Raw genomic sequence first — 22,232 nt, 5'->3', positions numbered from 1 at the left:
TGTCCAGTAGGTGCTGCAGATCCTCATAGAACTGCTCTACTTCAGCTTCTTCAGCATCTGTGGTTGGGGCGTATATTTGGATCACTGTGATGTTAGATGGCTTGCCCTGAATTCGAATTGAGATCATTCTATCGTTTTTTGGATTGTATCCAAGCACTGCTTTAGCCACTTTACTATGAATTATGAAGGCTACTCCATTTTTCTGTGGTCCTCTTGTCCACAGTAGTAGATCTGGTGGTCATTTGATGTGAAGTGGCCCATTCCAGTCCATTTCAGTTCACTGACGCCCAAAATGTCTATCTTTAATCTTGACATCTCACCCATAACCACATTGAATTTGCCCTGGCTCATAGATCTTACATTCCAGGTTCCGATGGTGTGTTGATCCTTAGAACATCGGATTCGCCGTTCACCACCAGCACCGTCGGCCACTAGCCGTCCTTTCGGCTTTGAGCTAGCTGTGTCATCACGTCTGGGGCTAGTTGAGCTCATCCTCTGTTCCTCCCCAGTAGCATTTTGACCATCTTCCGACCTGAGGGTCTCATCTTTCGATGGTATACCGACATATCTCTGGTTGTACTGATCCATTTAGTTTTCACGGCAAGAATACTGGGGTGGGTTGCCATTACCTTCACCAGGGATCGCGTTTAGTCTGACCTCTCTGTCATGACCTTCCCGTCTTGGGTGGCCCTTCACGGTTTAGCTCATGGCATCATTGAGGTGCTCAAGCTCCAGTACCACGACAAGGTAACGATCCTTTGCTGAAGTGTTACTGCAATAGGAATACTGTATTTTTTTTTTTTTTCTAAAGTGCAGTTTGCACATTCAGGGCAAATGAAGGAACACAACATATACAAATATAATGATGATATGCTGGGAAATCCAAAGGGGCACTTGGAATAACTGCAGCATTCATGTAATCAAAAGCTAATTGACTGAAACTTCATGAATGGAGGAAAAATTTTCCAGCTATTATTTTACATCTTAGCTCTATAATTTAGGATGTCCAGTTTAAACAAAATCATAGCTCTCAAACAGTGGTTATCTTTTCTCATTTGTGGTGTTGAGGCACCTAGCAGAAGGCTCAAATTCCAATTTGCTGGGATTTTGTGCTGATCAGCAATGGGTTTATATTTATAAATACATTATAATTGCAGTAAAATAATATATCTTAATATATCTATACAGGCCCTGAAGTAGCTGCTGTTTCTCCTGGGGGGAAGTGTTTCTTCCATGTTTGTTTGGATCTTTGCATCCAGTAAAAGTACACAGATACTGTTTCTGATTTCAGATAACGTATATGAATTGGACTGGACACCTCAGAAGTATAGGCTAAATTAAGAGCAGAACCCGAGTTGGAGATTGAAATATATCATTCTTCCACACTTGATTTGCAGGGTCTTATATCTGTATACTGATCTGCACTCCTTGGGATTATGTTAGGAGAAGGAGTGGTTGGTGCTGCGGTAGTCTCAGCTATTCCTTACTGCCCCTCTGTGATCATCATGGACTTCCATAGTCCGATGGGAGACCAGAATGTCTGGGGGGCATCAGTGTGCCTGTATTGCTCTGAAGGACAAGAATATTATCACTCGTCTCTGTGATGCAGACTTGCATGTATTGAAGAATTACATGCTATCTGGATAAACTAGCTGCAGAACTTTGACAAAGATGGCGTTCATCCCCATCTCTATTTTAGTCTGTCAGTCACATTTGCAGAAATGAAGTATTTAATTACTGTATTACCCAAGTACTGAGGTGGCAGGCTATTCCTTTCTGATTTCCCAGGAACAACAATATCAAGAAAATGGAAGTAGGGAATGGTGGTTTGGAAAATAAGGAGTAGGGAAATTCTAGGGAAATGGCTACTTTTGGAGGCCTGAGCAAACTGGGAATATTTTGAGTTTTGTCATACAGACTTGGTCACATGAGAGGACGAAAGTCGAATAATCTTAAGAGAAATACAATCAGGGTGATATTTATTGTTTCAGAGGAATGCTGAACTTGAATGCTTGCATTTCCTGCTTGTTCACAGTGACTTAGAAGTTCAGAAAGACCCTGGCTGCCTTATTTTTTCTGATTACTAATGTGGTATAGGTCATCATGGAGAGCCAGTTTGGTGTAGTGGTTAAGGTATCAGGCTAGAAACTGGGAGACTGAGAGTTCTAGTCCCACCTTAGGCATGAAGCCAGCTGGGTGACCTTGGGCCAGTCACTCCCCCTCAGCCCTAGGAAGGAGGCAATGGCAAATCACTTCTAAAAACCTTGCCAAGAAAACTGCAGGGACTTGCCATCTAAAAGATAGGACATTACAGTTGTTATTTATCCAATTTTACTCCAATTTTTTGCCCATGTAGATCAAAGCTGATATAAATAGTGGGGAAGTAATAGCTCCACAAGGTGCAAACTGTTGTAAAAACAAATGAGGAAAAGTGAAACAGTATGTCGTTTTACAACCTGAATAACTTGAAGAAAATAGTGACTATAGGAAATGAAAAGAATACGGGAAAGGCGGGAAACTTCCTAATGTTGGTCGCACCTGCTCAGATTCCAGCAAAAATGCGAGCTGGATCTTGGCTTGACTGCAGGAAGGTTAGGCGGCTGAACTGAAAGTCAGTCGTATTAAGCATTTGTTCTGCTATGGCATTGCCTGCCTTTTATACCCTCTTCAACTCTGGGTTTCCTGTCTATTCCGCCAGGGAAAAATCCTTGCTGTGAGTCTTTGGGCCAACCTCCTATTCATTTTCTGTGGATTTTTCTCAGCTGGTTTGTCAGGTTACTATATGCAGATATGGTTTCTCTCCTCATCCTGTATTTCATTTAAGTAACACTGTTCTCTTTTATAGCAAAATAAGAAAAGGAGAACAGTGCTACTTCTTATTTGATTAGTCTGCTAGGCCAATTTTAGGTTACTCCAAGTTATGATCTCTATAAATTAACAAACGCTGCATGTCAGGGAATAGTTTTGTTAAGCAAATTGAAAGCTTAATGCCATAATTTGTTCGAATTTAAGGTGACTGATTTTGCTGCAACAAACTAATACTTACCTGTAAAATGATTGCAGACAATCCAGCACTATTTGTATTTTCTCACTGCTTGTATAACTAGTGAAGAAGTTTGGTGGTTGGGCTGTTCCTTTGCACAGGTCTTTCAAACGTGCCCAAATGCTTCCCATAATATTTTCCCCCAACTTTCTTTCAGCATGTTCAAGATCTTGGTGAAGATCCTTGCGGTACAGGAAGGGGAAAGTTTCCCCCCCACCCCCCAGTCCTTGGCTAGATATGTTAGTTTAGGGTTTGATCTACGTGTCAATAATGATATACTCTATTTCTATTGTTGTCATGGTCTGTACATTATTTTCCACTTCTGATTTGGTAAAACTTTCTTTTTAGCTGTATACATCATTTGGTAAACTGTTTTTACTAAAGGATGGATGGGTGTGGCTGCTTGATTCAGCAAGCTTGCTACATCATTCTTACCAGAGAACAAAACGAAGTGACGCTGCAAAGGAAAGTTGCTTGATAATAAAGATGTGGAATTGAAATGAAATGTTTAGAATGTGTTCGATATAATTTAATGTGTGAAACTTGAAGATACAGGTAGTCCTCATTTAGCAACCACAGTTAGGACTGTCAACTTGGTCATTAACCAAAGCGGTAACTAAGTGAAACGGTGGCTCTGCTTATGATCTTACTTCAGCTTTCCTTTGCTTTTCAGACCTGCAAAGGTCATAAATGCGAGGATTGGTTGTAAAATTAATTTTTCATCACTGTTGTAACTCCAAACAAGGCCTACCTGTATTTGGTAGAATATGAGAATGAAGTTTAAGATTTCAGGATACTTCTGAATATTTCTGAGCTTTTATTGGTACTTACTAAAACATCTTGTTTCTTGTATTTTAGATTTAATTCAGTGCACGAATGAGATGAATGTGAATATCCCACAGTTAGCAGATACACTTTTTGAGAGGACGGCGAACAGTAGCTGGGTAGTAGTGTTCAAAGCCCTAATTACAACACACCACCTCATGATGTATGGGAATGAGGTAAGAAAACAGGGTTTTGCAGTACAGAGTTACGTTTCAGAATGGGAAGGGCTTCAAAGTAGGTGCCTGGTGAGCTTCCAAAGGACAATATGGCAGAGACATGAAGAACCTCAGGAGGAATTGCATATCCAGCTCCTCACTAGAAGGCGAAAAGTGGCATATAAAGCTACTTTTATCAGTTTCTTCTTCCCGTTCCCCTCCCCCCAGAGTCGCAAATTACTGACTGAGCAAATATGTTAAATGAATTACCTACACAAGTGCTGGTATAGTTTCTACCTCCTACATTATCATGAGATTCTGGCCTGGCAAGTTTTATTTTTGCCCTTAAAGTAGGCAGAACAACTCCTTGTTCAGGAGTTGTTCTGCCTACTTACCATTTTAACAGCCTTGTGCCTGTTAGCATTTGACTGCATTAGACGTCTATGGGAGTCTGAATGAGAACAATTTGAATGCACATCCCAAGCTCACTTTGTGGTGAAATTAAACAGTGCATCTCCATTGTTGTCTGGTTACCAGCCCTCCATCCCCAAATGGTGTATGAGCTATTTTTAGCGGGCGTATTTAGGGCTTGTCATAAGGTGTACCTGTCCTGCCCCACCCTTACCCAACACATGTGAACAGATCTCCCTTTGATATGAAAAACAGTGGAATTTGCTTCGCAGCAGATTAATTTTTACAGGATCAAGGAGATCCTGCCTTCAGATAAAGGCAGACTTTCCTGGTGTGGTTTGTAGTGGTAAATCCTACAAGAGGCTAATAGAAGGTAGTCGAATGGAAACGTTAAAAAAAAAATCCCATCTCTTACAAGTGGAAAAATCCCAAAGGACAATGAGATAATAACTTGTTAGTTGTGTCACCTTGCAGCAAGTAGGCACATTAGGAGTAGAACGTCTTTGCCTTGGTTTTATACCAGCTCTATTTTCCTATTATGCACAGATGTAGTTCTTGCTTACACGTCATGAGAATTATCTCAGAACAGTATGTGCGGTTTCCTAATAACCACGATACGGTCGGATGCATGCAAAATGAGTAATGTGCAAAGGTGTGATATTTAATGAGTTTTGCTTTCATCTCCCTTGTCCATAGAACTGTTTGTAAACCAGGGTTGCTGTAAAATGTATTGCCCATCAGTTTCTCCTATATAATTCAGCTCTAGTTTTGGCTTTCTGGTCAGTGACTGCAAAACTCTAACTATTAGTAGATGTAATTGGCTTGTGTCAGTAAAACAAGAAACTATTTCTGTTTAGATGATCAAGAAACTATTTCTTGTTTATGTATCACCTACATACTTGCTTAGAAATTAGCAATATAAAATATTTCTGTAGAAAGATAAGGATCTGTGGAAAGATAATAAATATAATCTGAATTCTGATTCATTTGTTCACAGCGCTTTATTCAATATTTGGCATCTCGAAATACATTATTTAATCTCAACAACTATCTTGATAAAAGTGCCATGCAGGGTAAGGATTCTTTTTCTTTTAAAAATGAGTTAGAATTTATATTCTGTATTTAAATTGAATCGTATTTAATTAGCCTGTTAAGTTTCTCTGTCTTGGTGAGATTTCCGCTTAACTGTTAAACATATTTTATATACGTATCTTTAAAAAAATCTCTTTAAAAGAATAAATTTGAAAGAGTCCTTTCCTATAGATCTGAACAACAAATTCATAAACCAGATAGATTGATAATGAAAGACGTGATTGTTCAGGTAATTGGGGCTTTAAAGGTGAGCATCAATACTTGAATTGTCAATTCCTCTAACTTGAGGAAAGGGTTTTTTTAGGGCCAGGCACAACATCCTTCCATCAGTGCCATTATCAGGCAGGTATGCCAATATTCCCCTATCTCAGCGCAGTTGCCTTTGTGACTCTGGGAAAATTGAGGCAATTCAACTTGTCGTTTTTTTACTGTAGCTCTTATAAGGATCTTGAAAAGAACATCATAACCCCTCTTTTACTACATAAGTGCACCTAGAAAAACGGACAATTTTTATATTCACTCTTTACTTTCAGTCTCAATCTGTGAAGCCACCTTCACACTAGCCAAATTTATTGTTGCAGCACTTAAAGTGAGGCAACAATTAACGTGAAGCATAACTCTTTTTTAACTGATTGATTTTATTTGGTTGTATATATTGCGGATCTCAGTTCTTAGATAAAGAATTTGATTTGAATTGAATTGAATTGAATTGTAAACAACTTCATCAGTGTCAATTACTAAAATACCAGTTTACTGATGATTTACAGGCAGAATAATAAGCACATAAATTGTTTTAAAGCAACATCTCCAAGTATCGTTGGCTTTTATTTAATAAGATAATACTGCCATTTAGAGGAACGGTGCCAATTTGCTAGTGTCAAGAGGTTTGCAAGTTGACTAATGTGTTTATACCTGTTGTGAATGATGGTTGGAAGTCACTTCTTTATATATTCCTTTTCTCTTTATATTCTGACTTTTTCTTCTCCTTTTCTTCTTTCTTTTTCCCTGTACTTTTTACTCCTCTCTATTCTCTTATCTTCCTTTAAATTTAGTTTGTAATAGATCTTACTATTCTAATCGAAATTCTTAATAAAAATTATATATAAAACAAAACAGAAGAAAAGTTATGAGAAGAATAAAAATACAAAATATCAAACTGAACATTTTTATATTTCCAGGCTATGATATGTCTACCTTCATCAGACGATATAGCAGATACTTGAATGAAAAAGCACTTTCTTATAGACTTGTAGCAGTTGATTTCACCAAAATGAAAAGAGGGTAAGGGTCACAAAGATTTTCATGCTGTTGTGTTTGGGGGGCTGATTTGTCATCCAGATGTTGAATGGAACCAGACTGATAAAACCAGGTTCAGCTGACGGGAAATATATAGCAGAGAGAGAGAGAGAGAGAGAAAGGTCTAAATTGCTACATCGGTTTGGAGTAGTTATGATACCTTTTTTTCAGTTAACTTTTCCTGTGTTTTGAACATGGGTATAACATACTAATAAGGGACGCGGTGGCGCTGCGGGTTAAACCGCTGAGCTGCCGATCGGAAGGTCGGCGGTTCGAAACCGCGCGGCGGGGTGAGCTCCCGTTGCTAGTCCCAGCTCCTGCTCACCTAGCAGTTCAAAAACATGCAAATGTGAGTAGATTAATTGGTACCGCTTCGGCGGGAAGGTAACGGCATTCCGAGTCGTCATGCTGGCCACATGACCCGGAAGTGTCTATGACAACGCCGGCTCCAAGGCTTAGAAACGGAGATGAGCACCGCCCCCTAGAGTCGGACTCGACTGGACTTTACGTCAAGGGAAACCTTTACCTTTACTATAACGTACTAATAGGAAATATTCCTCAAGGGAATTCAGTTACCTGATTTGAAAACTGAAAACTTCCATTTCTTTGCATATTTTTCCCACTTTCCTGGTTTCAGAAGGGTTACTCAAGTACGTATGCAGAAAAGAGCAGTTTCTGTAGACACTGATTCGTAGTGCCATTTCATAGCCCTATTCAGATAAACTCTTCAGGTATATTTTCCATTATGTCTTTGAAGGATTGATGGTGTGATGAGAACAATGAATACTGAAAAGCTTTTGAAAACCCTGCCCATTATTCAGAGTCAGCTGGATGCACTTCTTGATTTTGACGTAAGCATGGGAATTGCTGTTTACTGCTGTAAACCACAGTTGGACTTATCCAAGGGAATGCAGTAAATTGTGTTTTTATTCCCTCATGCATTAACTGTTTAAACTTTCTCTGTTTTCTGTGCAGGCAAACCCAAATGAACTAACCAATGGAGTAATCAATGCTGCCTTCATGCTCCTCTTTAAAGATTCCATTAGGCTTTTTGCAGCCTATAATGAGGGGATCATTAATCTGTTAGGTATGTGAAATGAAAATTGTTTAAACTTAAAAATATATGTATGTGGTTTTATGGATGTCTTCTGTGTGCAACATCCTCCTTCACTCCCTTATATTCTGCCTTGTTTGTTAATTATTTTGCCTTATTTCACGGGTTGTTTCTCTCCTGCTCATGCACACATCTTATCCCTTGATCCACATGCAGTAGTTGTGCTTGTTCTCTTCTCTGTTGCATTTTTTCCCATCACCAACATGCAGCTTCTTCTACCTTTTATCCATAATATGTCAGAAGTTGCTTTAAAAAAAAAGAATACTGCTATTGTTGTACAGTCCTGGCCAGCTGGGATGTTAAAACGTTCCTAACACTTCAGCTGCTTAACCAGTTCTCAGGGAACACGCACTTCACTTGCCAAAATCAACAGCTACAGAAGTTTCAAAAGTTGGAATCTACTATTCGTTTGTTTCTTTCCTTGCACTAACTTCATTTGAACGTTGGAGGTGGGGGAGGGAATAAATTGACAAAAGTGTAAACAACGTGGTTAAGCAAACCATGTTATGAACCAACCAGTCATTATGTTTAATAAAATTAAGACTTAAAAGTGTACACACCACATCGAGTTCTGATGGCTTGGAGGACATGGAAACTTGATTGTTGGTATATTGATGCACATTTGTGTTTCCAGCACATTACCAAACTTTATAGGACCATCCTGATCCTCATAGTACTGATAGAATTGTGGAAATTCGTATACATTCATAACTTTGAAAAAGGCCTTGAGTGGCTTAGAAGACATTGCTGTAAAGTTAGTGAAATCCATCAGTAAGCTTCACTAAAGACTCCTTGGGAATAAATCGCTGGGCTTTCTCCTTCGTTGCCTGAGATTTATAATGAATAACATTTAAAATGGAAAGTAGAGTACTAGAATTCTCAAACACAATTGAATTTAGTTTCCATCTGCTGGGGTTTTTTTTAATCACTTTGCTAAATTCAACAGGTTAGAGATGTTTTGAGAACTTTAATATGTATCTCTTAAAGAAGATTGTCAGTTTGCGTAATTAATGTTATAGCCTTGCAAAGTAATCCCCTGGAGTTACAAAGGCAAAGCCTTTTATAATGTTGCTATTATTAATTTGTGGCCTAAAAGAGATGAAAAAACCTTTTGTAAAGCTTTTCACTTGCAGGCAGTTTTTATTTTTCCTGGATAATGACATGTGAGAGCTTATAACCCCATAATAAAAATAATAGCAGATTCATAGATACTAGTCAAGCTCTTGGTTAGGATGTATTTTGCTCAGCATCCCATCCCTAATAAAATATGTATGTTTGCAGCCCTTTATTTATAATATCTTTTCTTTGAATTTTATGCTTCAGAAAAATATTTTGATATGAAGAAGAACCAGTGCAAAGAAGGTCTGGATATTTACAAAAAATTTTTAGCCAGAATGACCAAATTATCAGAATTCCTCAAAGTGGCAGAGGTAAATAAATCCAGTCACATCAGTAGTATTTCATTTAGCTTTTCTGTACTGGTACAGTAATAAGTGCATGGTTGTAGTTCTTGCCTCATAATTTCCTGCAAATGTAGGTTTTATGTGGTTGTTGGATGTAAATGTCACCTAAACCTTATACATTTTAAAGGGATATTTTGAAAGTCTGATTTCTATTCATTGTAATTAAGAGATGTCTGTGCTGAGGTATTTACTGAAGGTGTTTTTCCAAGCGGTGTCAAAAATTCTAACAAGTTATTTACTGCTATTTACGATATTAGAAATGGATCAACACTTAATATTACAATTTACTGTGGAAGTGGCATTTAGAATTGTACCAGTTCAGAAAGCACTCCATGTCCTCCCTGGTCCCTTAGCTTTTATGTAGACATTCAGATCCACAGCTCTTTCTTTTCATTGCCACTGCATGTAGTAATGTACACTTTTTCCCTTTTTTGTGAACCCAGCAAGTTGGAATTGATCAGGGTGACATTCCAGATCTTACTCAGGTCAGTGTACATTTCATATTAATTTAACCCCAATCCTTTGTGCATTTGTGATTTAACAGTTAGTGTTCCATTCTATACATTCTGAGAATTCATTTTTTCCATATATATTATATATGGAAATACATGTCATTTTTCCTGTAACTTGTGTGTGCTTGATCAGTAACAAGTTGTTTTAAGTGTTCTTTTCATGAGCTCCTCTGGAGATGCTGTTACCAAAGATAAGGGGATACCATGCAAACATTACAACAAGACTGTTTTGCTGAAACACATCATGGTATGGTACCCGAGGGAACTTTTGCTTTATGAAAATACTACCATCTTCCCAGTTTCATCAGCTTGAGGACAATACAACAACTGTCCCCTGCTTAACAGGAAGGGAGAGGTTCAATGGTTAGACCATACAATTGCAGAGATTCATAGGTTCAATTCTCTCTTTTAAGAAGTGCCCGCGGGAGAAATTCTTCCATGTGAAATTCTTGATAACTGTGATGTCATAGTTACTCATTTCCATCAAAGGCCTCTGTAGATTCCTGTAATTTGAGTCCATCTGTCAGTGTGCTGACACAGTGCTTTAGCCTTTTCTGCCTCTGCCTGTGCCCATCTTACCCCTTTTCCTTCCTGTTTGCACAGTTGCTATTTAGCTCTTTTTTATTCTGCTGTCCAGTTTATCCAAGAGAATCATTTGGCCTATATTACCTGCAGATTGCCCTGTCAGCAATTCAGTGCTGCTTACCTGTGTTAAACACTAGGATGCTAGGTAGACCGAAGGGAGTCAGTGTGTCTCCTCACCTCTAGAGTGCTCCTTTTTGAAAATGTTTGCCTGGGGAATATTCAGTGAAAGCTGAGACTTCTTAAAAATTACAGTACCAATCTCCCCAGTGAATATTTACCATAGGCTTGTGGTGTATTGAATTTAACCTGATAGGAGCTGGAATAACGTGTAGTTAATATAGAGCCCTGTTTGAATTATGAGGGATTAAGCAAAATGTGGTAAGGAAAATAAAAATACTAACATTGGGCGAACTTCATTGGATTAGTTGCATTTAGATTGCTTTGGAATATATGGAAATTAAGTCAATAAGTACAAAATAGAATTGATTCTTTATCCAATACTCTGTGTTTGAAAGTAACGTATAGCTTCTTTAGTTAGTTTGATTGATCAAAACTCCCATTAATAAGATTCTCACGCACTTAGAATGGAATTTGTAAGTTTACAGTTCTCTTGGATATAAATCAATTGATACATTCCTTCTCCCACAGCACAACCTGCTGTGAGTTTATAATGTGTAAATGATCTTTCTCTTATCTCTTAATTATTACTAAATTGTTTCCCTGTATATATGTGTAACTGGGGTTTCTTTTAGGCCAGTAAGTGAAGTTCAGCAACACTGAAAAGACTGTGTTAATGATGCTGGACTAGGAACTCTAGTTTTCTCTACAAAAAGCCTTGAAATCCACTTGTCTAGACGAGTGTTTTTCAATGCTGGCAACTTTCAGAAGTGTGGGGAATTCTGAGAGTTGAAGTCCATGCATCTTAAGCTGCCAGCGTTCAGAAACACTGGTCTAGGAGATGATAACAGAAATGATTAATACATTCTATCAAGACCGAGAAGAATTTGGAAGAAACAATTACTTAGTAGTAGAGCATGCAATTTTGCAGAAGATCCTGAGTTTAGTGCCTTGCTGATCTGGTTAAAAATGGTGTGACACCTTGGAGAACTGCTGCCATTTAGAATAAATGGTACTTGGCTTGATGACTTACAGTCTGACCTGGTATAACGCTCTCTGTGCTCCTGGTAATTATTTGCTCCCTGTCATATAGAAGACCATGTTTGGATGATTTTCTCTGACTGGTGCAAGTGGGAGAAATGGCTAAATTGGGGTATGTACTAGAAATGGAGGTTCTCATCCCATTAGTCTATTCTTTATAAGCATCTTGCTGTGATACCTTGGAGTAGAAGCAATCTCTCTGGCATTTAGAACAGAAAATGCAGTTAAAGAAATAAAAGGACATTTAGAATCCAATATACATTTGATGAGATTTTTAACTTTAGGCTCCCAGCAGTCTGCTTGAAGCCCTGGAGCAGCATCTGGCTTCTTTGGAAGGAAAGAAGACCAAGGAAGTTTCAGCTGCCAGCAGGTAATTGCACAAGGCTTGCAGTTAGTTGCTATTTCTCATCTTGGCTCATTGGCCAAAGTCTAGCATGTGCCTTTCTCTTCTCTGGACCTGTGTTTTCTTACTTCGACCAAATCTGGCAGGTTTCTCACCTTGCGAAGTCAGCTGGCGGATTAATTCCACTTCTGTCTGTTCTGCAGGTGACAGATTACTATAGTACAGCTGGTTTTTTAAAAAGGTTATGATGCCAGGTGCTGGCAATTAAAATGCACAGAAGCGCAATCCAAAAATTGTGATGCTCTCACCTGATATTGAAGGAAGGAAAGGAGCTTGAGGTTGTTAATTCCTGACAGGATTCCCATCTGTATATCTTAATAGTTGTATTTCAGATTATTTATTCACGTAATTTAGATAGTTATCCTGCCTGCATAGTCACTTGGAGATCTGTCCCCATACTGCAGGTACTCTAAACATCTTTATTTGATTGGCTAAGTATGTGTAGGGTTGCAGTCTGAATGCCTCCCCACCTCACTTTGTCACACTGATTTGAGAACTTTTAGTTGTATAAAATGAGTTTCCTTCTCTTCCTGGCTATTTTAATTAATTAATTTTATTATTTTATTTTATTTATCCCGCCTTTGTTATTTTTATAAATAACTCAAGGTGGCGAATGTACCTAATACTGCTTCCTCCTCCTATTTTCCCCACAACAACAACCCTGTGAGGTGAGTTGGGCTGAGAGAGAGGGACTGGCCCAAAGTTACCCAGGCTTTCGTACCTAAGGCGGGACTAGAACTCTCATACCATGCCTGATTGGCTCTTGGGCTGAGAGGGAGGGACTGGCCCAGGGTCACCCAGCCGGCTTTTGTGCCTAAGGCGGGACTAGAACTCCCATACCATGCCTGATTGGCTCTTGGGCTGAGAGGGAGGGACTGCCCCAAGGTCACCCAGCCGGCTTTCATGCCCAAGGTGGGACTAGAACTCACAGGCTCCTGGTTTCTAGCCCATTGCCTTAACCACTAGACCAGACTGGCCAAACTCTGTCTTACTCTCTCTTACTTTCTAGACCCCCGCCCCCAAGAAAATAGGGTGATCCTTCTGTAGGGTTTTTGTTCAGGTGCAGAGCAGCTGAATGGGTTTGTGTGTGTGTGTGTTTTCTCCAAAATTCAGAGCAAGTACTCTCTCCAGTGCGGTTTCCACCCTGGCCAACACAGGAATGTCCTTCAGCAAAATGGATGAAAGAGAGAAACAGCAGGCTCTGGAGGAGGAACAGGCCAGATTGCAGGCTCTGAAGGTACTGGCTCGTGCGTTCGATAGACATAAGCAGGTCTGACGTGCATAAGCTGTTGTTGTTGCTGTTATTTATTGAATTTATATGCTACCCAATCCACAGCAACTCTGAGCAGTTATGACAGCAGCCTCCCGTACATGCCTAAGAAAAGCTTCCTTAGTTGTAACCCTTGCATCAGGACCGCTCTCTTGCTTTTGCCATTTTGTGTGAATTGCACCCCCATTTGGTGGATATTTGGGGGGGCTTCTGCCATGATCACGTGGTGTCATCTTAGTCTTAATGCAACAGGTATCTTATGCAGCTTCAGTTCACAATTAGAGCAAAGCCAAGGCGTTTGGGCTCCACTGATCTCAGTGTGGGGGGAGTCGAATACACACTTGACTCTTTTCCATTGAAAAAAGTTTTGGCTAGGTCTTAACTTTGTAGAATCGTGTAAATTGCATAAAAACGAATCCCACCGCTTTCGGTGGAAAAAGTCAAGCAATCTGTTTTCTTATTTTGCTGGATAGTCCTGTCACAAGATAGGGATGTGGGTTAATTTCCGCAAGATAATGAAGTTTCAGTTCTGGTGTATTCACCCTCCGTATGAGAAGGCTCATGCAGGGTCTACTGTGATTTTTTTTTTTTTTCATAAATGCGATTTTGTAGGAACAGCGCCTGCGAGAGATTTCTGTGGTTTCCAATTCTACTTCCACATCTGCTTCTCCAAGCACTTTATCAGGAAAGAGCGTGAATACCAATCCTGCAGTTGACCTTTTTGCAGCCCCTGCACCAACCACCAATAGGTATGGGTTTATCTGAGGAATGGAAAAGCTGCAGGAAAAGTAATGAGGGCTGGACATTTGTGATTTGTTTATTTGATTTGCATTGAAAAACTTACCCAACCCGGTTCCGGGGGTTGCTGGGGGCTGAGATGGGCAGGAGTCAGTCCAGGAACGTGTCGTTACAGTCAGGAAAGGCCATGAGGGATATGGGAGGCTGCACTCCAAAGAGGGGTCCCCTCTTCCAGCTCTCAGTCCTCATCCCAAGAGAGTCAAAGTATCAAATCTTTGGAGCCCCAGGAAGTTGACTGTAGCTATGGAAGGCCAGGTCTCTTTTTAATAAAATGGTCCTCGTTCGTGATTTAGTTCTGAGTGAGGAGCAGACCTGGCTTGTATCACTCAAACCTGTGGGTGTGTGGGTGTGGGTGTTCTCTTGGAGTTCTGCCCACGTGGGTTTGGGGTCTGGCATCAGCTTGTAGTCCCAGGGTCTGCATCTTCTCATCCATGAGATTCTGCTGGCATTTAGAGGGGCTGCTCCACAGACAAAAAGATGTGAGACCCTGTGTGGGCTACTAGGCCTGAGGGGTCAGTTGGATTTGCTGCTTGTGTACTGCTCCCCCTGTTGCTCAGCAACACCCCTGTTTGACCCTCTCGCAGGGATGGAAGTGGAGTGTCCACAGCACTTGACCAAGGGGGTCTGAAGCTATGCTGGAGTTAATGGCCGCCATGACAGTCATGGTCCTGACTCAACTTACCGAGTCACACATTAGGTTTTGTTTCTTTTTTTTTAATTGGACAAGATACAACATGACCTGAAAATGTGTGTGGGGTGGGGAGATTGACTTTGCTCCTTATCATGGACAGAGCACTGTGAAGATTTATAGGAGACCCGCTTTGCAGTGAGGAGAGACCTATTAAATCTGTCTGTCCCAGGTGCCTGATGGATCCTGGTGATTTTCAGAGGGTGCTTGGGGAGTTTCCCAAGGATCCAGTGGGCAGTTCAGGCAAGCCTCTGGTTACCTGCCAAACTTTCTTCATTTTTTCAGGACATTTTGGATAAATGGGAGGCATTTTGTTGCCAGCATTGCTAAAAAAAATTGAGCTAGAAATCCTTGCTACTTCAACATAAATCAGCGGTGGGGTTGACGAATTGAGTTCTTGCTTTAAACATTTTGTTGCAGTAAATAATGTATTTACTTGAAGTATTTACTAAGCCAAATTTGTGAAGTTTAAGATGCGTGTTAGTTTTCTCATTCAGTTTTCCAGTTTCTGGAAGTTGGTTAATTTAAGTTTCAACTTCAGCTCCTTCAGATGTTTATAGCAAGATAATACACAACAGCTCACTTAAGCATGATCTTTACCTAGCTGGCATTCTTGAATCTTTCAGCATGCCCAACCTTTCCACTGATCTCTTCGATCTTCAGCCTGCATTTGTTCCCACGGTACAAAGTACTCCAGCTATAGCAACCTCAGCGAGCAGCGCCTGGGGAGGTAAGTAACTCTTGTGACTGAAGAGAACAGTGAGGTTATTTGGAATTCTTTCCTCTGTCAATTTACACTGAACACCTGAGTGTGCAGCTAAGCCTCTGTTGCCAGGCAACGCAGGCATCTCTTGCTTCCACGGCAGAGAAGCAGCAGCAGATCATAGCAGCTCACATCCCGAAGGAGAGCTGCTTCTGCATAGAACATGCCACATTATCTTTGCTGTCTTCCTTGCTTGGACCTTTTATATGCAGTGGCTTTTGTGAAACAAGCAGTTTCCCTTGACTGATGTCATGAGTACAGATGGTGAGCAGGAGGAGGCCCCTATCCAGGGGGGAAAACACATGCGTAGTTTAGAGACTTTGAGCTGTCATTCAAAGAAACCCAGAACAGACCCACCTTGAGTTTTGGGGTTTATCTGTCTGGGTTTTCCCACGCTTCTTCAGTTTGGTAGGATTTTCTGTCTATGTAGCAGTAATAAAACACTAGAGGCTTCTTCCTCGTCTTGGCGTGGTCCTTGCTTAGTCAGGACAACTGGTTTGATTAGAACATAAAGTTGAGTGAACTGAGTTGGCTGAGAAATGTGTGCTTTAGATTTTGAAGTTTTATTGGAGCTACTTGAGAGAAGGGTTTTTAGTCTAAGAAAGACATCTATTGTCACACTTTCAGCTTCCTCTTAATTGGGTGGAACATAGAACCAGTGTGGAATAGTGGTTAAAACGGAGAGACTCCAGTTCAGATCCCTGTTTGGGCACAGAGCTAACTGGGTGGCTTTGGACCAGTCACTCTCTTTCAACCTATCCTGCCCCACAGGATTGTTTTTGGACAAAATTAGGGGAGACTGCTATGTATGCTATCTTGAGTTCCCAGACAAAAGGTGGAATATAAATTTAATAATCAAATACATTACGATTTGAATGGCTTCCTGTTACCAGCATTCTAACTGTGCTAAAAGTGTATGTGTATATTTCTACATACATCGCAATTTCTCAGTCTCATGTGCAGAAACAAACTCAGGTGGTATTCTGCCAGCAAAATTGAATTTCCGATTTATGTGCCTGTTTGACTTAGTGCAATGTATGAGTCTAGCCCTTGTGATTTGTAAACCATGTTTTGTGGCTTAGCATGACATGCAGATAACTAGATCTGCAGCAGCAGAACAGCTAGCTCAGATGCTTCATTCCTGGTTCTCCAGATATGTAGAAGTAATAGTCCAGATAAAGATCCCAGAGTTTCTCAACTGCAGAATTTTCCAGCTCATGCATTTGCTTTTATGTATGGAGGAGACATTCTGTGAGCTACAGGCTCTCCCCTGATCTTCCATCACTTAAAGATGAGGAAGGGAATAACAATGACCATTTTCAACACCGGCACCATAATAAAATGATCCACTCCTTTGAGGAAATAGTTTTACGATGGTGGCTCCCAAATCAGCTAGCGATGCTTAAAGCCTAAAGGGGTATTATAATCTAAGAATTCTGTTGTCAAAGTTAAGTCTCTGGGACACAACAGCAAGAACTAGTATGAATTGCAAGCAGATTTTAGTTGGTTGAGATCAGATCTCTCTTTTTTAAAAAAACAAGTTAAAACTTCGTTTTTCTATATTAGCCTTCCCTAACCTGATAACTTCTAGATGTGTTTGGTCAGCAACTCCAAGAATTCCAATTAGCATGTTGGAACACCTCTGGAGGGCATCAATTGGGGAAGAAATGCTCCACATCTTTAAATCCTGCAGACTGCGCCTGTGTTCTCTTTCTTGAATACCACTTGTCTTCTGGTTTTTCTTCTTTCCCTTTCTTCTTATCTAATGCTGTCACCCGAAAAGGACATTTCTCATCTACAAATGGTTGTGTTGGGTCTCCACCCCACCTGGATGTCTTTGATATGAAGCCGGTTGAAGAAGCTGTAAAAAGTACAACCCCTTTTGTGAGCTCCACCTTTGCCTCCAAACAAGCAGTGGAACTATTTAGTGGTAAAAACATTCTCTAATTTCTTTCCAAGTAGAAACTCTTAATTTTGGTTCTAATATATCGAATACGTTTGAAATACAGTCTCTGCCTAAGTTTCCCCTCAAAAATATATTGCCTTTTCTATTTAATTCAATGAATGACTATGATAATTTTTATTTAGACTGCAAGTGGTATATTCGATGAAAAGAGCATGTTTTGTGTTTGACTTAATATTTTTATAATCATAGTAAAATACATTGCAACGCCTCTCATTTACTTCTAGCATTCTGCAATGAAGTAAGTACTGCCTGCCCTCGCTTAAATTCGGCCTTTGCTATCTGTCTTCTGCAGAGGGTTAAAATGGTCATGCTCCTTCGTTTTCTCCCATGTTTTTGGAGTCTTTGTAGTAGTTTTGTAGTTCTTTTATACTGTTAGACTGTTTAATTCTAACAATCTGACCGATATTTTGGTAGGCTACCCTCTTCATTCAGCATCACAGAAAACTGCCTCTTCAACAATCAATGTGGACTTTGATGCTGTATTTGGTGGAAAATCAACTGTAAATGATTTTGGAACTACAGCAGGTGACTTTTTTTTTTTTTGCTCATGTCTTTGTTTAAGCCACCAGTTATCTGTAACTGTTTAGCTTTAGCTTTATGCTTCTCTAAATAAGGTACTTTTTTTTTAAAAGGCCTTGCTGGAAGAGTCACATCCTCATCAGCAAGAGGGATCCATCCCCTATATCTCTGTTTCTCAACCTTGGCGGCTTGAAGCATGCTGGGGGAAATCTTCAAGCTGCCACAGCTGAGAAACGCTGCACTATGTATGGCGGAGAATGTGGGGGGAGAAGGGAAGGGAGAGGAGGGGGTTATATTACCTAAATAATGACTGTCGTTGACTATTAATATCTCCATCTTGTATCTTGATAGTGATTCTCTTTTGCAAAAATGTAAACACTACTTAATTATGGCTTATGGGACTGTTTCAGAACTAAAAGCTTGTGCTAGGATGATCCTATCTTGGCTTGTTAAGCTGAGATGTGAATGAACCTCGTCTGCATTCACATGGCCATTTCGTGTCAGAGAGAAAAAGTCAGGAAGTCACCATGAGCCCTTTTAAATCATGGTGTCATAACCTGTCTTTGGAAGCTACAAACCAGATTCAGACTGAACACAACATGGTATTTAACTCTATTTTTGTGGCTTGTGCCCTTGCTTGTAAAAAGGAAAGATTGAAACTCCCACATACAGAAGAATGAGTCTTGGTGGTATCTTATAATCTTAGGAAGCCAAGATAAAATTGCGTACGCACGGCCCTAGTTCTTAATGTGTTACCCTTAATTTTCAGATGATGTATTACAGCCAACAGTAGCTGCACAAAATCAGAGAGGAAATATAATTGGGCAGCAAAGTGGGAAGATTTTGGCCAATGACCTTGACTCCTCACTTGCTAATCTTGTAGGAAGTAAGTACAAGATTTTATTTTTAATGTAATTCCATAATTTTTATATAAGGGAATCCTCATTTTTAATTAAATTATTTTGATGTGTTTTCTTTCAGACCTTGGATTTGGAGGGACACCACCCAAAAAGTAAGAACACATACTGTACATACCTTTATCTCAAAATAATTGCTTGTATATTGACAAAGAGCTCTTAAGTTTAAATTGATGTTTCTAAGCTGGCTTTCCACAATCTGATCCACTCTAGCAGAGCAATTATTATAGGAAGTCAGCAGTTGAAGAAGATTGCTGCATCATATTGAAACAGAAACATTGCAATATTTCGTGTTAGTAAACAATATAGATTGAGATCCAAGGTAGTACTTAAGTGAATATACTTGCGTGTTTACGGCTAGTTGAAAGCACACAGTCGTCCGCATGCTGGCAACTTTCTACTCTACTACTTCATCCAGACCTCATAATCAGAAGGTTACTCAGCTGAATAGCATTGTTTGAGTCATGAAAATGAAAAGTTTGATTTTTTCTGCTATTCTAGCAATCCCTTGGAACCTTGAGAAAAAAATACTACCTTCAAAGATTAACTCAGTAAGGCGTCAATTTAATGGTTTTCAGCGTAGCAGACTTCAGATGCAGCAGAAAAATCTGTCCACGTGCTACATGGTTCTGCTCATATATAAAATTCCATTTATGTATGCATAAATATACATAGAATGTTAAATGTGTGTGCTTAATAGACATTTTCATTTAGCAGTCCTCCCCCATTAGTCTGTTAAAATGAGAGTTTGTTGCATATACATTAACTAGTATTTAAAATATAATTCTGTTCGTCTAACATAATCTGTGTTTAAAAACAAATTACATGTAACAATTCATCATCTTAGTGTAAGAAGACACCCACTTTCTTAAACATTTAATACATCTTCTGGGGCCTGCTTCACATATAAGATGGCCATCAAGAAGACAAAAGATGCCTTTCTATTGGGGAGTTCCCACTTTAGTGAAAATTGTAAGCATTCCCATCTTCAAAGTGTCCAAGTCGTTAAGCTGATTGTGATCTCAGCAACTGCTGAATCTCTGAAATTCCTAAGACGCTTGGCTCCCTATCTTGCCAGGCTTGCAGAAGTAAGCATTTTGGAGGATGCAATTAATCTTCTTAAAGCCAGGGGCATTAGATGTGATAAAAATGGCAATGAAAAGAAATACAGTCATTAACACAGAGTGGACAAATTTTGACTGACCTTGATGTTTTCTTTCCCCCTGTTGAAGGCCACAGTGTATAGGACAATGATGCAAAGTAGTAGGGCCCTAGGGTAAGTTAAATCATAGTAAAATATCCTCCAACCAACTCCTTTCAAAGCAAAATTTATATTGAAAAAAACACTTTTTAACACTTGTTTTAGATAGAAAATCATTCTGAGGAATTTAAGTAGTTGTTAAGAGGTCTTTGTGGCTTCCTCCTATATGATCAGTATATTGCAGAACCCCTTGTAGGTTGCTGTGTGAAACTGCTTTGCTGTGCAATTCACTTTAGATCTGATATGCAGTGGAATCAGCCTACGGAGAAGAAACTTACTGGGGGAAACAACTGGCAAGCAAAAACAAGCACCTCAACTACGTGGAACACTGTTCCTGTACCTCCTGCTCCACAGATGGTAGCAACTTTTATTTAAATATCTTATGTTTTACCTTTTATTTTAAAAATGTGATGTTTGCCTTTCCCCTTGATTTCATAATCTTCTAACCATTGCAATTATGAGTTTGCAATTAGGGTGCTGATGTGAAATGATAGAACAGGCTCCTGACAACTACATAGACAAGTCCCTGCAGTTTTCTAGGCAACTTTGGGTCTTTTTGGTGCCTACATGTCTGTCTAGTGGCACCAGGCTAGAAACCAGGAGACTGTGAGTTCTAGTCCCACCTTGGGCCAGTCACTCTCTCAGCCTTAGGAAGGAGGCAAGGGCAAACCCCTTCTGAAATCTTGCCAAGAAAACTGCAGGGACTAGTCCAGGCAGTTGCCAGGAGTCAACACTGACTCAGAGGCACCAACCCTCTCCCCCAAAGTTTTCATTAAGCCACATTGCTTTGTATCTCAGTAAGCATATAGCTTCATCTTTGATAGGTTAGGCTGAATCTCAAAACTATTTGCCTTCTTTAATAATAATTTATTTAACCGCCTGACTCTAAACAACTCTGGGTAGCTCATAACAGTCAAAGAAACTGCAGTAAGATCAATAAATCATTAAAAAGTAAAGATAAAAGATGGCAAGCACGATGAAGCAACGGGTCTCACTCTCCCTCGCTGAAGATGTGGTTGAAGAGCAAGGTGTCCCTGGCTCTTCTAAACAACAGTCGTATGGCTTTTCTTGCAAAAATCACTCTAGGTTTGCTCTCTTGCCATTTCCAATAATTTTCTGTCCTCAATCTTCCTTGCTATGCTCAAGTGGGGTTCCTTTTCCCGGCTTTGTAAATGTTATTATGCTGTGAGCCCCCACTTCAAGTCAATCATGACCCCTGGCAACTATGTAGACAAGTCCCTGCAATTTTCTAGGCAGCATTTTCAGACATGCTTTGCCATTGCCTTCTTCCTAGGGCTGGGAGAGGGGGGTGGGCCTAAAGTCACCCAGTTTGCTTTTATGCCTAAAGCAGGGTTAGAACTTTAGTGTCTCTCTGCTCCTACTCCAGCACCTTAAGTGTTAGACCACACTGGCTCTCATGAGCTTTTTACTACTCTGCAAAATACAATGTCTTTTAAATGGCTTGTTTGGTGTTTTCAAAAAAGGTAGTAGTCAAATGTTACATGCAGATTCTTTTTTTCTTTCACCAAAGGTACCTGCTCCAGTAACCTACCCAGTAAATACACCTCAAGTGCCTGTGTATGGAATGGTAAGTTATTCCGGAATGATAGGTTTATCTCTATATGGTAGAGATCCTCTGTTTTTAATTTCATATAGCTTCAGTATTGATTTACTTCATCAAGTTTGAAAAGATTCAGCAGCACTCCAGTAGACCAGCTTTCCCCAGTTGTGTTGGGAAAACAGTCTTTAGGATCCCTCTGTTGCAAGCCTAGTACATCTGGAGGACGTCCAGATGGGAAAGCCTTGAAACCCTTGCTCAAGCAGTTCCTTCTTGACCCCAGCCAGATTGGAATCAAGGTGCAATGTACAATTCTATCCCTCGTTCCACTGCAGTATCATAAAGAGAATCTTCCGTAGAATCTTTTGGAGTAGGCAGCCATAACAAATCAAATACATTAAATTTTAAATTAAATTCTTTTTTACTGTGTATCTC

General features: G+C 39.9%; 1 protein-coding gene across 2 annotated transcripts in view; it reads left to right on the top strand.

Moving 5' to 3' along the window:
• LOC134504425 (phosphatidylinositol-binding clathrin assembly protein-like) overlaps window positions 1–22,232 on the top strand; it is a 44,544-nt gene that overhangs the window by 9,982 nt on the left and 12,330 nt on the right. Inside the window, exons 2-18 of one of the 2 annotated variants that reach the window (XM_063313627.1) lie at window positions 3,902–4,044; window positions 5,432–5,507; window positions 6,705–6,807; window positions 7,580–7,673; window positions 7,798–7,909; window positions 9,260–9,366; window positions 9,843–9,884; window positions 11,939–12,024; window positions 13,171–13,294; window positions 13,940–14,076; window positions 15,440–15,543; window positions 17,360–17,506; window positions 17,957–18,067; window positions 18,831–18,947; window positions 19,043–19,073; window positions 20,476–20,596; window positions 21,771–21,827. In XM_063313627.1, the coding sequence (XP_063169697.1) occupies window positions 3,902–4,044; window positions 5,432–5,507; window positions 6,705–6,807; window positions 7,580–7,673; window positions 7,798–7,909; window positions 9,260–9,366; window positions 9,843–9,884; window positions 11,939–12,024; window positions 13,171–13,294; window positions 13,940–14,076; window positions 15,440–15,543; window positions 17,360–17,506; window positions 17,957–18,067; window positions 18,831–18,947; window positions 19,043–19,073; window positions 20,476–20,596; window positions 21,771–21,827 (1,712 nt within the window). The remainder of the gene's footprint in view (window positions 1–3,901; window positions 4,045–5,431; window positions 5,508–6,704; window positions 6,808–7,579; window positions 7,674–7,797; window positions 7,910–9,259; window positions 9,367–9,842; window positions 9,885–11,938; window positions 12,025–13,170; window positions 13,295–13,939; window positions 14,077–15,439; window positions 15,544–17,359; window positions 17,507–17,956; window positions 18,068–18,830; window positions 18,948–19,042; window positions 19,074–20,475; window positions 20,597–21,770; window positions 21,828–22,232) is intronic. The other variant, XM_063313628.1, reaches the window with a different exon arrangement.

The sequence above is a fragment of the Candoia aspera genome, chromosome 12 (genome assembly GCF_035149785.1).
Source record: "Candoia aspera isolate rCanAsp1 chromosome 12, rCanAsp1.hap2, whole genome shotgun sequence".
NCBI lineage: Eukaryota > Metazoa > Chordata > Lepidosauria > Squamata > Boidae > Candoia > Candoia aspera.
Note: the sequence above shows the minus strand (reverse complement) of the source record. Positions and strands in the feature narration are given on the sequence as shown.